This window comes from Dromaius novaehollandiae, chromosome 12 (genome assembly GCF_036370855.1).
Source record: "Dromaius novaehollandiae isolate bDroNov1 chromosome 12, bDroNov1.hap1, whole genome shotgun sequence".
Classification (NCBI taxonomy): domain Eukaryota; kingdom Metazoa; phylum Chordata; class Aves; order Casuariiformes; family Dromaiidae; genus Dromaius; species Dromaius novaehollandiae.
In genome coordinates, this window is record NC_088109.1 from 1,459,521 (window position 1) to 1,473,627 (window position 14,107).

The following is a 14,107-nucleotide window of genomic DNA, read 5'->3' on the forward strand; positions in this document are numbered from 1 at the left end:
AGGACGGTGGTGGGGAGCAGCAAGCTTGGCAGGCTCAGGTAACCACAGACCCCCAGGTGACCGAGCCGAGCCACTGGTAGGAGCAACAACCCAGCCCCTCCATCACCCCCGGGAGAAGGGGATTTTGGCTGACACCAGCAAACGCCTTGGTGACTGAAAGATGGATCAAGATTGTCCCTTTCTTCTGTTTGCCAGGGATTTCAGTGCCTCTGGCAAGTCTCCGGCTGGCAGAGCGAAGTCTCCAAAGCCAGCCTGTCTCCAATCACCTCTCTGCAGTCCTCCTTTGCTGGCCAATTTGTGGCGTTAAACCCAAAAGTGATGTGGAGGAACTGCTGATCGGCTCTCCCTCTCCCAGGCATTGAGGTGCTGGTGGGAAGATCCGGATCCACATGCCCTTCTCCTATAGGTGCTGCCCACGTAGCTCCTTCACAGTCCCCAGATGGCAGGACATGGGCTATGCCTTCCCAAACTGCTCCCCTGCAACATGGGAACTACTAGGAGAGCTCAGGATCAGCACCCCTGCCCTTGGCACCCCACTGCAGCTCCAAGCTCTCCTGGCTGCAGGAGACCTGAGGCCAAGGAGCACCAGTTTATGGCAGAGGCCCCAGGCGCTGAATCCGGTGCTGCCCCAGCTGTGCAGAAAACCCTGCCAAGACAAATGCTGGGGTAGAAGGCACACCAGTGCAATCTCTGGTGTCAGGACCCTCTTGCTCACTTTCCCTCAGCTAAAGCTCTTCCCACGCAGCCCAGTGGCACGGGGCGGGGGCAGAAAGCACTATCAGCAGAGCCAATATTGGGGTTGATGGTGCTAATAACTCACAAGCACCTGAGCAAGTTCCCAAGCTCGCTTACCTGGCTGCCTGGGAGCAGTGGATGCTGGTACAGGGAGAACCTGTCCTTCCCGGATTCATCAGATGTCGGGCTGATGGGCTTGGGGTCAGACAAGGATCGCTGCATGGTTTTGATGGGACGTGGCAGAGTCTGCTGGCGCTGGGCAGAGTCAGAGGTGAAGTGCTTCTGTGGCGGGACGTGAGCCTTGTTCAGCCTTTCGCTGGTAGCGAAGGAGGACTCGAGGAGGCGGTGCGGGGAGAGGGGAGACACAGGCGAGTAGAGGACCTGTGGAGACCTGGGGGGCTGCCGGGTCACCAGCTGAGAGAGGGAATCGGTGGGCAAATGCGACTGGTACCCAATTTCCAGGGGATCCGGCTTCTTCTTCTCAAATTTGCCTAGGGCCTGCTGCCGGACAGCATGGGGGTCCAGGGGCCCTGTGCTCACCATCTGGATGTTGGTGGAGTAGGGTGTGATGGTAGTCGGCACTGTCAGCTGGGGGACCACGATGCCGGGCTGAGGCTGGGCCTCCGGATCCGTCTGGCAAGCGAGGCTCTCGCCCCGCTGCGTCTTCTCTGGAGCAGAGATGTACTTCACGATCTCCACGCGGGGGTCGTGAGTGGTGATATGGATGGAAGGGGAGACCCTATGGAGCTGGTCGGGCTCTGTCTGCACGGAGCAGTCACTGATGGTCTGGATGCCGATGCTGGCCGTGCCACGGGAGGTGCCATCCTGCTTGCTGTCAGTGCCGGCGTCGGTGTGCCGCGAGGGTCGGGAGCGCCGCCGGCGCACCGGCTGCTCCCACTCCCCGCTGTCCTCCTCGTCCGTCTGCACGCTGCAGTCGGTGCTGCGCCGGGGCCGCCGGCGCCGTGAGAGAAGGTAGCGCTCCTCGCCGTCCTCCTCGTCCGTCTGCACGCTGCTGTCTGTGATCTTCTTCACCACGACCTCCTTGTCATAGGCATCCCGCAGCCGCGGCATCGAGTTTCTCTTCTTCATGCCCCGGCTGGGCTCCCAGGGCTCTTCAGCCTGCAGGGACATGTCCGAGGCGGAGCTGGTGAGCGGTCGCTGGAGGCCGGGGTAGCGAGGGCCAGCGGGGCACTCCTGCCCTGCGCCCGGGGCACCCATGAAGGCCTGGCTTGGCGGGGGCCAGAACTGCCCGTTCTGCGCCAGGCTCCTCTGCAGCTCGGTAGGTGCTTCGGGCCCTGGGGGTGCCCTGCTGGTGGGCTCGCCAGCCGCGGGGAAGGCGCTTTTCTGCCTCTTCTGCTCCTCCAGCTGTTGCTGCAGCTGGTGCTGCAGCTGCTGGATCTGCTCCAGCTGCAGGCGCTGCTGGGCCAGCTGCTCGCGCTGCAGGGCCAGCTGCGCGTGGCGCTCCTCCTGCTGCTGCTGCAGCACTTGGTGCTTGATGGACTGCAGCTCCTGCAGCTCCCGGTGCACCAGGAGCTGCTCCTTCTCCCGGTGCCGCTGCAGCTCCACGCGCTCCCGCTCCAGCTCCTCCTGCAGCCGCAGCTGCCTCAGTTTCTCCAGCTCCACGCGCTCCCTCTCCAGCTGCAGCACATGCTCCTGCTGCTTCCGCTGGCGCTCCTCCTCACGCTCCCTCTCCTCCCGACCCGGCCCGCCAGGCTGAACCCCCTCTGCCAGCTGCTTCGGGGCGGCGGGTGCCGGCGGTGCCGGCTGGCCGCTCTCCTTGGGGGCCGCCACGGGCCCCTCGTCGCAGGGGGCAGCCCTGGGTGGCTCCGCTCTCTGCGGCCCTGCCGCCGGGGCAACGGGAGCTTTGGCAGCAGGCCCAGCGCTCGCGGCACCTGCGGCTGTGCTGGCTGCGACAGTGGTGACGGGCTTCCCCAGGTACACGGGTGTCTCCATCACCGACGACGCAGGGATGGATGGGAAGCGGCCGGGAGCTGGGTAGCGGTAGAAGCTTTGGGTTGCTAGTGGCATGCGGGGAGCGACTACTGGCACTCTGGCCAGGCTGGCCAGAGGCACTGCCGTGATGCTGCCCGGGGCGTAGGGTCTGTACAGCCCACGAAGCATGGGCCGGAGCACCGAGGCCGGCTGTGTGGTAATGGGCAGTGTTGACGCTATTGGAGTGTTTATGGTTGAATAAATCATGCCATCTGCGGCCCGCACAGTTGCAGTGGAAGGGAATATCTGCCGTACGGCTCCCAAGCGGACATTGGGAATATTGTACTGTGCGAGGTTGCCAAAGGCCTGGCGTGTCTCAGGGAAATTGGGGTTGTACATCACGTTTGGTTTCACGGGCGCAACACCCTGCTGGGCTGAGATACCTCCTCCTCCTGGTCCGGCACTGAGAGCGTTAGGGCCGTACTGGAGGAGCTCAGGGCCGTTCGCATGCCTGCCCCCGTACTGGTCCATCGAATTGAGCGCTGCGCACATGCGGCTGATCTCACGAGCTGTCGTGGCACTGTAGTGGGCCAGGCTGGACTCCTGGAAATTTGCCAGGTCCCCTCTGGGGGAGTACCGGTAGTCGGAGTAGATGTTAGACACTGAGCTGTACCGTCTCATCGGGAGTGGGTGGCTCAGCAAATCTGAGGGCTGGCGGAGGTCGGAGAACGAGCCGTACTGCAACCTGTGGCCCAGGTATCCCCCTTCGGTGAAGCTGATGCTGTAGGAATGCTTCATCGTGGTCAAATCCACAGCGGCTTCACCAGCAGGGGAGTGGAAGGGCTGATCCCCTTTTGTAGGGTAGTAGTTCATCCCAATTTCAGACAGGTTTGTGTCTGACATGGATGAATAGAGCCTCCCAAACATGCCAGTGGGGTAAAACTTCTGCTCCTCATACAGTGCAGGTGCAGGAGCTGGAGCCGGCTGCTCTCGGTATGGGAATGCCTCTGACAGGTCTGGCTCTTTGCTCCCATAGTAGGGGCCACTGGGTTTCCTGCTAGGCACCGCATCCCCAGCCTTCTTCTCTGGCATCTTGGAAGAGGGGTTGAAAGCTCCAGTGCAGCTGCTGCCAAAGGGGAACTTGTAGACCACATCACAGCAGGCCACCTGGCTCTCTGATTTCATGCCTGTGAGGTCCAGCACGTTGGCAGGAGGCTCTTCCTTGACCACTTTGGTTACTGGGCCGGCTGCTACATCTTCCATCTGCACCATCATCACTTGGGATTTCTTGCCTCCCAGGGCCATGAGAGGGCTCTGGGTTTTCAGCTCCACTGGTACCGTGCGGTACAGCTCCGAGCTCTGGTCCTGAGGAAACGACTGGGAGATGCTGCTGATATTAAGCACATTCTGCGCATTACTGGTCTGCGTGATGAGCATGTCCTTCTTCACCAGAGGTGCCATTTGGCTGGGCAAATTGTACCTTGCAAACTTTGCCTGCTGAGGAGCAGCAGCTTCGGGTTTCCCGGCAGGTGTGGGAACAGTGGCCCCGCTCCCTCTGAAGGCAGCCGTCTGCACGCCCTGCTCCACTTGCTTCACTTGCGCCAAGCACACTGGGCTCCCGGCCCCTTGCCCAAAGTCCATCCTGTTCTGGAAAGGGTCTCCGTAGACCACAGGCTGCTTTGGCTGCGAGATGAGCATTGGAGACGCGATGGCGACGCTGGCAGTGCTGGCCGCTGCTATGACGGCGTGGGGCTGCTCTTGGGCATTGAGGTTAATGATTAAGGGCTGGATGGCCGTGGACTGTCTGCTTGGGATTTGGTCCAAAGTGAGGCAATACTTCCTAGTCTCTGTAGCCAAGGAAGTGAGATCCATGCCTTGGTCCGTTATGATGATGGGGGCTGACTTCATAGCAGTCCGTAAGTCTACAGCATTAGTGCTTGGTGCCTTGGGACCTGGCTCTACCCGAGATGTCCCAGGGATAGAGGAGATCCTGCACAAGGAGATGTTTTCTGCAGGGAGCGCTCCCCAGGCATACAGCCCTGCAGTGCTGTCTGCGGCCGAAGCGGTGGGCACTTTCTGGACAGCTGAGGCTTGGTCTTTCACAGGCTGCGCCTTGATGTAAGCACCTTGCAGCTCCTGCTCAAATGTCTGGCTGTAGCTGTGCATCGTCTGCTGCCGGCTCAGCCTGGTGGGAGATGTGGCGGGGGAAGTGGAGCTGATGCTCACCGGCTTCGTTTGGCTAGATGCATTGGCGGCTAGCGTGATCAGCATGAACGGAGCAGCATCTTGTGAGGACTGCTGCCGAGCGAGGCGAGGAGAGCTCGCGTGGTGTGGCGTCTGCGTTCCTTGAGCTACCATGGGGGAAGATGCCGAGACGCCAGTGGTAGTGGGGATGTCATAGGAGACAAGGGGACTTTGCGTTTGGGTGGAAAATTCTGCAGTCGACTTTGTTCCTGGCCCTGGGCCAGAAGGCATCGCTGCTCTTGGGACAGTGTGAGTGGGACTCTGAGTAGGAGAAGTAGGAGAGAGTGGGGGGCTTGAGCTTTTGAAGAAAGGGTACATCTTGTGTGGCATGGGCTTGCTGTCACTCACGGCTTGCAGCTTCTCTCTGGCCGTTTGCACGCTGATTTCGACAGCACTCTTGCTTCGGCAGATGTCCTCTGTTTGAGAGCTGTAACTTACAGAGCTCTTTGTCGGACCATAACTTCTGGCCGATACGGATGTTGTCTCTGTGCCACTCGGAGCTGGGGAGCTGTAGATTCGTGGCGCACTTGCTGCGCTGGCAACCACTGTTGTTACTGTGCTGGCACCTTTGCTGTAGGTGTAAGGCGCTGTGACAGCCTTGGAAACTGGGCTGGGTGCTGCTGTGGTGCTGTGCAGCTTGGCAAGATCCTGTCCCTCTTTTGCAAAATGCTGGGTGACCCGGACGTCAGGAATGACCTTGCCTGTGCTGCCTTCAGAGGCTGAAAAGGAGACAGGAGCTGAGAGCTGAGTGGGGCTCGTCCCAGGGGTAAGAGGACCACCGTTCTGCTTCATCAGGTCAGCATATGCGCTCTCGGCGTTCAGAAAGTGTTTCTCCTGATATGCTTCTTCTTGCCCTTTCTTTTTTTCTTCCTGTTCTAGAGCCAAGTCAAATGAGGAAGACCGGTGCATCCTGGAAATGTTCTGCGATGTCTGCAGGATTTCCTCGTACACCGCTCCTGGCTTTGAGAGACCACTCTGATAGTCAGGCTGTGAGGGGTGCATGGCACTGCCGTCGTACCTGTACTCATCTATGTACTGGTACTCAAAACTGGTCTGGCCCTCCGTGCCGCGAAAGCCTACCTGCTGGTACGCACCGCTGTAAGAAACACCCTGCTGGGACTGCTGGACTTGCTGCTTCTGCATCATTTCTGCCTTCCTCATCATCTCCTCGTAGGCCTCTTCGGCACTTTTGAGGGGCTTGCTGGCAGGCTGGCTGGAGCTGCTCTCTGTCTTTTCTGTCGGGGAGTACAGCGACATGAAGGTTGGCAGGTTGTACTCACTGCCAGACTTGTACAGCTTGGAGGCCATGACATCGAAGCTCTCGGCCTCTGAGTCGATCGAGGGCGAGTACTCGGAGCAGGAGGACCGGTGCAGCTCCTCCATCTCTGCTGCCTGTCGCAGCTCCTCCGTGGGGGAGGCATCCTCAATGGGAGAGAGGTTGCTGGGGGGAGTTTTGGAGCGCTCTCTCCTCCGCTGAGCCCTCAGCTCCTCCTTGTCACGCTTGGTTTTGCGTGCGGTGCTGCGGATGCGCTGCTGCTCCACCTCCCGCATCTTCTCCTGTTCCCGCAAGAGCTCCTCTTCTTCCCGCAGCTCCTCCTCCTCAGATGAGTCCTCAATGGTGGGCAGCAAAGGGCCATGTGAGCGATGGCGAGCCTTCCTCTGCTGCTTCACCTCCTCCAGCCTCTGCCTGCGACTGGGGCTGCTGTCACTGTCCTCCTCCAGGGAGGAGATGGATGTGGGAGAGGTGCCTGAAGTGTAGCTGGGCGTTGTGGCTGGCAGGGTAGAGGTGGAATACTCGCCCCTGGACCGCTCCTCTGGGGAGCCTGTCAGACTCTCCATCTCCAGCTCAGGCTCCCTGTCCAGGCTGGTGTCTGCGTCCTGGCTGATCTCCATATCTCTGCCATAGCTGTTTGTGCTGTTTAGCTCGATAGTCTTGAAACGCCTCAGTCCCCCTTGGGCCGTGCTCATGTCGTCACCCTCTGCTGCATCCAGCTCTTTCCTCTCCTCCTTGTACAAGCTGCTGGAGCTGTGTGACATGCGCCGCTTGGCTGAGGGAGACTCTTTGCTCTTCTCCATGTCAGGCTTCTGCCCAGTTTTGGTGATGCTGTATTGAACGTGATTGTAGTCCTCCTCTTCCTCTTCAAGATTGTCTTCCTCTGCGCTCATCTCCAGGATCTGCCTTCTCATGAACTCCTCATCTGTCACCTCTGCCTCCCTGCCTTTGGGCCTGCCTGGCACTGGGGAGAAGCCTCCTTCGCTGCTGTCCTCCACATAGTCATGGCGCAGCTTGCTGCCAAACTCGTCTGATGACTCCATGCTCTCCCGCTGGTCCCGCTGGTTCTCCCACTCCAAGGAGTCTTCATCCTCTTCCAGGATGTCTTCCAGTTCCTCGTCAGAATCAAAGGCTTCAGGGGTGATGGAGAGGTACCGTGGCCTCTGCCGCTGCCGCTGCTCTTCCCGTAGCTCAGGGTACCCCTTCCCACGGTCACCGGGCTCCTGGGAGGTGCCCCTGGCCTCCAGGAGGGGCCGCATGCTGCTCTCCAGCTTGGTGAGCTCGGAGGGGCTGGGAGGGCTCTGCTCCGCCAGGCCGGTGCCGTTCAGCTTCTCCTCCTCCTGCTGCACCAGGCCCGTGATCTCACTCTGGGAGCTGGAGATGCCGTCGGACGAGTAGCCAGTGTCGCTCAAGCTCTGGGGGCTGCGAGACACGTCGGGGGGATAAGGCTTGCTTGCTTCCTGCGGGCAAGAGAAACCAAAGCGTTAGACCTGCCAAACTGCACCTGCTTCGGGACATTTTCAACCGAGGAGACGGCGAGTGCCCACGCGTGCCTCTATGGTCTTCCAGACGCAGAAGGAAGATGTTGCTCGAAGTGGCCAACATCCCTGCCACAGACTGCAGACCACTGCCAACCCTCCCCTGCTTCCCCTCAGTAAGGCTGGACCCTACGTGCTGGGGAAATGCTATTACCCCAACATCCCCCAGGGGCCTCAGTCCAGCTGTTACCGCAACATCCCCAAGGGGCCTAAGCCCAGCCACTATTTCGCTCAGCTTCCAGGTGGCTTGGGCTGATTTTGGAGTCACCGCAAGGGATTTGCTGCCACGCAAAGCAGGAGGAAGCCCCAAGTCCCCAGGCCGGCAGAGCGAACTGCAAGCACCTGGCCCATCACCCAGAGGCACCCGCTGGAGTGTGGCCCCACACCACTCCCAGTGAAGCAAAGGAAGGGTGCTCAGAGTCCAGGCCTTGGGAGACCCTAAGCCCTCTCACGGGGCAGTGCGAGGAGAGCCCTGGGGAACGCACGGGCTCTGCCGCCCCACGACGCACTGTACCCGGCTGCGTGGCCCCGTGGCAGCGTGCTCTTCCGGCAGAGGCCGAGGTGACGGTGCTTGCAGCCCGCCGCTCCTGGAACAACAACCTGCTGCCTGCCAGAGGTGTCATTTGACTCTTTCCCGAGTGCCTGGAGTTGATGGGGGCTGGGGGAAGATGACTCCTCACTGGGTCTCAAATAGCATTACATTGCCGTAAACTTGGGAAAATCTGCAAAGTCATAGGCAGGTGAAGTGAGCCTGAAGTCTTCTGCCCTCACCAGCTCCTCCCGGCTCTAACTCTCTGCTGTCCCACAGGGCACTCACAGGATATCTCGTATTTGTAGTATTCCCTTTTAATGTTTTATTTTAGATGTTAAATGCTCACAAAGAGAAGCTCAGAGCCCCATTCCTGCTGTTGCCTCTAAGGCCTCAATTAGCTGCCACACAAATCTGCTTGGTGAGACGTGGCACAGTATCAGAGCCAACATTTCTGGCAAACCCAGGCAAAGCGATCTGCGCTGTGTGCCTCCGCCTCCCATGCTGCATGTGCTGGCTGCCTTCCCCGCTCTAAGGAGGCCATCTGCTTTGCCCAAGGCCCGTCAACTCCAAAAGCTGCTCCCTGTGCTTCTCAGGGAGGGGGTGCCATGGAAATAGTCACCTTGTGGGTAAACAGAAGGTTTGAAGGCTACTGGAGGCATCTTTCCCTGGGCTCTGCTCTTTGGGAATGTGGAAAACCACCCCTGCTGAGTTATGGGGAATTTGGTTGAATGAGCTGTGTATCTTGACACTATTTCGAAAGGCATCGGAGGTATCACACCCATGGTAATTTGCAAATGCTTCCCCCATATTAAGGGAGCTGTTTCCAATTTAGCATGGCAGCAAGATATCCAGGTGTCCAGGCAAACCAGGTACTGGACGAGCGTGTAACTACCCAGGAATGTGGCCAAGACAAGGCCTTGCTGGCTGACTGAGGAAACGCAAGCAGGCTCTGGGTGGTGGCATGCTCAAATATCCGCACATGCTTAACTTTGAATCCAGCCCAGCACAAAGGCTAGATGCCTCCTACTCCCTACTAACGGCTTTTAAGCAATTTGTATGACCACTGATAAAAGCGCATTACAGATTATGCTAAAAGCAGCTGATGTAAAAGCAAATGTCCTCTGGAGAGTAGGAACTGTTTAACACAGTCTAACTGGGCATTCAATGGTATTAGATAGATTATCAGAGCCGGAAAAGGAGCTCCATACTGGATTCATAAATTTGTTTCAGAAACTGAGCTCCATCAGTGTTATCTCTGCTTATAATTAATACTAGAAGGTTGTCTAATGGTAATATTGCTTTTTGACTATCCTCTTCTTTAGAGACCCACAAGACTCCAAAAGCAGCTGAGCCCTTGCTGAAAATCTTGGGATATTTACAACTCCAAGCCCTGGACTCGGCAGAGGAGTTCAAGGTGCAGGGCTTTGTGCTTGATAAACCAGCCCCAACCCAGGGCAGGGGGTGCAGGGGTTCTTGTGCTATAATACAAGAATGCAAGCGCTGCCTTGGGCCCCACGCCAAAACCATTGGGGATTACGATCCCTTCTAGATGCTCATCCATGCTGCGGGGGACAGCACCCGGCCTCTGGCTACGCTGCCCGTTCGCCAGCATAGCCAGACCTGAGCCATGGCCGCCTTGGACCAGGGTGGAGCACGGACCTTCACCTCCTGGGGACTGTTGCACCGAGGCAGCAGCTCTTGGAAGGAGCAAGCCATCGGGGCCGGAGTGGTCCCTGGCCAGTGGGTACCTCTACTCACAGTTTCTGATGCCTCCGCCCAGTCACATGGTGCTCTTCTCCCACACGAGTGCTACCCGATGGACCCAACAGTAGTATTTTGCCAGTAACACAAGCCCTACCTTATTCTCCCCAACCCCCACAAGGCACCAAAAGATCCAAAAGACCATTTGAGAAATTCCAGTGCTGTTCCACAGAGGGCTGTGTTCATCCCCAGGGCTCAGGAAGGTTTGCAGCAAGCACGGACTCAGTGCTGAGCTTTTTAATCCTCAAATAGAACTGGGAGAACCTATAATTAGATTGGATTTGGGAAGGGAACTGTCTTGTTGCCTTGCAAGGTGAGGAGCTGAAGATCTCAATTCCTGTGCATCAGCCCCTCAGACAGCCTGGCAAAGCACCAGGAACACCAAGAGGACAGGAGGTTCGCTGGCAGCATCCAGTGGGGACAGCAGCCTTTTAATGAAATTTAATTTCCATGATTGACAGCCCTGCAAACCAGGCTTAAGAATCAAGGCAGTCCCCAGGATCCTTGTTAGATGCCAGTAAAAATAAACATGCCGGTTTAATTGATGTTACAATTCGGTGAGTGTAGCAGCACCGAGGAAGGACTCGGAGCTGCTCCAAGGAGTGCGTAAAGTGCTGTCGCTCCCTGCCCCGGGTGCTACCTGGAGTGCTGGGGACCCAACAGCAGGGAGACACCCTAGGCGTTATTCAGTTTAAGAAGTGTCAGCAAACTTCAGCATGAGGAGCCTTTTCCTCTGAGGGCTGCACTGGTGGTTTGGGTTTGTGGAGCATCTGGTGCTCCCTTCCTGCTGACCATGCAGCCGGCTGGACGCAGCGCTCCCCGGCTGGCATGGACCTCACCACGCTGCCAGGGCCCACCGAGGTCTCCAGGGCCCTCGCCTCCAGCCTCAATTGTGTCTTGAGCATTTCCCCAAATAGTACTGAATTAAAAAAAAAAGGTGGAACAAAGAGCTTGCAAAATACCCCCTCCTGCAACATAAGCAAGAAACGTTTTGACTGAAACATTTTTTTTCATTTCATGACAAGATTCAGCTGCCCTCTATTATTTTAAAACAAGAGGCAAAAGACTATCTGAGCTATTGTATTACGTCGAAATTAATGTCGTCGTAATAAAAATAGTAGAAACGTTAGCGTGCTGCTATATAGCACTTGAAATCCTTAGCAATTCTGAAACAAAAGTGTTCTGTTTCCTAAAAAGCTTTCTCACAAGACTAACAGTTTCAATAAAATGTTTTTTTACTTTGATTTGGGATAAGCCCCAGATATCTGAATCTTGCCACCTGCATGGAATGGGGGTTCCACGTCAGACCAGCTCTGCGCAGGATGTGATACCCCGAGGACGCTTAAGAGACTGCAGTGAGCAGCCAAACCTGGACTCCTCCTCAGAGCAAGGAGGAGATCCAGGCCCTGGCACATCTGGGGCTCTACGCTCATGTCTCTGAGGACAAGGACAGGGCACTCACCTCCTGCTCCTTCACCCTCTGAGCCTCGGTGGGCGCCCGGCTCTCCTTGCTCTCCACCTCTGGTTTTGCTGCCATGCTTTTCCCTTTTGGCGTTGCACTTTCAGGAACTTTGGAAGGCTCAGTGGGAAGTTTCGGCAGTGGCTTATCTTCTGCTGGAGCAGGGGGCTTCTTCTCCTGGGCAGTGCTTGGGGTCCTGCTCTGCTCCGGAGCCCTGAGAGTCCTCGCGGGCGAAGGGTGCCTGCCGGCGGGAGCCACCGGCTCTGCCTGCGGTGCGGCGGCCGGCGCCGGCACTCGTTGCTGCTGGCCGCTTCCTGACGGTTGGTGTCGCGGGGAGCCCGTTGGCGGTTGCTTCGGGGCAGGCAGTGGCATCGGGGCAGGGTCTCCCAGGCTCCCTTCTAGCAGTCTCTGAGTTTGGCAGTTCAAACACAGCCATTCGTTTTTCTGCAAAACAGAGAACGGAAACATTAGCCTGAAGTTTGGGAGCTTCGTACACCAGGGCCAAGGGGACTCTCACTTCCTCTGGGGCTCAGAGGAGAAAGGACATCCTGCTGCAGACCAGGCAGATCACTTCTCCACGGGTCAAGCTTTCCACAAGCTTGCTCCCCTCTCCCCAGCAAGGCCAAGGACTTTCGGCAAGGCCAGTGCTCCCTCTGGCAAGGATTTTTGACAACAGTCAAAAGGGACTTTTGACCACATGCCTTGGCTGCCCTCAAACCTTTGAGAGGTTTCAGCTCCTGGAGAAAAAGGAACAGGTTTTCCATGCACCAAAGAGGTGGTTTTTCAAAGCAAGGCCTCAAACAGATCTCACCAAAATAAAACTACATCTCATGCTGCGGGTGACACCTGGGAGGCTGCACATGGACCGGAGTTCCCGGGGCACCCAGTGGGTGGGGTGACCCGGGCAGACCGCCCAGGGGAGCAGGACGTGAACCAGCTTTGCTGTGCTTTGAAAATATACAAGATTTTTGCATTTTTCTCCCATCTTGACTGAGGATGAAAAGCCAAAATTGCCATTTGGAGCAACATGGAAGTCATTTATGTTTTGTTTGCAACCTCTTGTTGTTCTCAGAAAGGTTTTATGGTAAAGACTAGATTTCTTGCTGACCACACTGAAATACCTTGAAGGTTTTTCCAGTGGGGCACATGGCACAGCCTAAACGTGCCTTTTGCTGCAGGTTTGCTACACAGCAGCCAAGTGCACACACAAAGCTGCCCTCAGCTGGCACCTGCACGGCACGGCGCTTGGAAAACCTTCTCCCATTCCCTCAACAAGGGCAAAAGGCCGATTCTTTCACTTAGGGCTGAATTAGAATTTAGAATTAGCCCAAACATCCTAATTCAGCAAATAAGAAGGGTGGACAGAGGGCCAAGGAAGTGGGAGACACACTGCAGCGTGCACAGACCAAGCAGAAAGCGGCCTCAGCTGAACCCCAGCAGCTCCAGACCCCCCTCATCCGAGCCCTGGCTCATCCTCATGTAAAAGCAGCCAAAAAAAGTAGCGTGGAAATGAGGAGACTGCTCCTCTGCAGGCTGCCACACAAGTAACCGTGCATTAAAAGCTATGGATTTGGTGATGGGAAGGAACAGTCAGGTGAATTCAGGAAGGAAAGTTGGGGTCTCCCGGCCAGACAAACCCACACAAACAAGTCCTGCCCGGTGCTGACTGCACCGGAACCACTGCCACTCTCTTGAGGGGTCAAGAGCGTGGATGCTGGAAGAACAGAAAGCAATGCTGCTGCTAAACTGGTTTCTTTAGCTAATCCCTTCGCCTCTGTAAGCTTCAGCACATGCTGCTGGCTTGCTGTGCCAGCACAGTCTTCATCTGCTCCGGCTGCTTCCACTTTCGTTTCTGCGGACGCCAGAACAGCTCCGCACCTGCCAGAGTGCCCTGCACCGGGCTTCGCAGAGACTCCGCTCTGCTTCATGTTTTATTAAAGAGGACGATGTGGTATTGCGTTACCTGCTTTTATACCTCCCTCTGCTCACGCTCATCTCCATGGTGTCAGTGGCTAACCTCCCAGCTGACACGGTCACAAGTCCAAGTGACCATGCTTCCATGCTGGACGCTCAGAAGGCCACAAAAGAAGATGCAAACCCCATGTTCCTTCCAGATCCTCCAAAGTGCTGTTTTCCACATAGCTTCTAATCCTTGCAACAACTATCTGTGTCAAACAGAACTGCATTAATCCCCCATTCATTCTCAGGAGCGTGGGGGCAGCTCGGACAGCCCAGGAGATCGCTGGCCTTGGAGAAAGCCCTGCCGACCGCCCTGCCCCGTGCCCTCTGCGTGGTGTGGCTACAGGCTCCTGGTGTCTGACATGTTACAGTAATTCTGTTGCTCCTTCAGGCTCCCATAGCTTCCTCCTTCGCTGGGAGCTCTTGGAGCTGTGCAAGAGCGTGCCAATGCCAGTCCCCCAGAGGTGAAAAGCAGCAGGCTGCAAAGGTGCCCTTCTGGTCCTCGGGCACTGTTGCTCACCCAGGTACAGTACCTGTGGTCTACAGCTCTTCCTCAATCCTCTGGGTAAGTCCACATCTGAAAATAATGTCTTTTATAATACCTGGCCTGCCCTGCAGCTCTCAGGTTTGTGAGTGAGGGTTTTCTAAACCAAACTTCCCACATAAATGATGCA

At 56.9% G+C, this 14,107-nt stretch overlaps 1 protein-coding gene across 3 annotated transcripts in view; it reads right to left on the reverse strand.

The window, feature by feature from the left end:
* The window catches only part of BSN (bassoon presynaptic cytomatrix protein), a 153,762-nt gene that overhangs the window by 12,756 nt on the left and 126,899 nt on the right, over positions 1-14,107 (reverse strand). For all 3 annotated transcript variants that reach the window (XM_064518613.1, XM_064518611.1, XM_064518612.1), the window contains exons 4-5: positions 11,478-11,918; positions 853-7,644 (exon numbers count right to left, since the gene is read on the reverse strand). In XM_064518613.1, the coding sequence (XP_064374683.1) occupies positions 853-7,644; positions 11,478-11,918 (7,233 nt within the window). The remainder of the gene's footprint in view (positions 1-852; positions 7,645-11,477; positions 11,919-14,107) is intronic.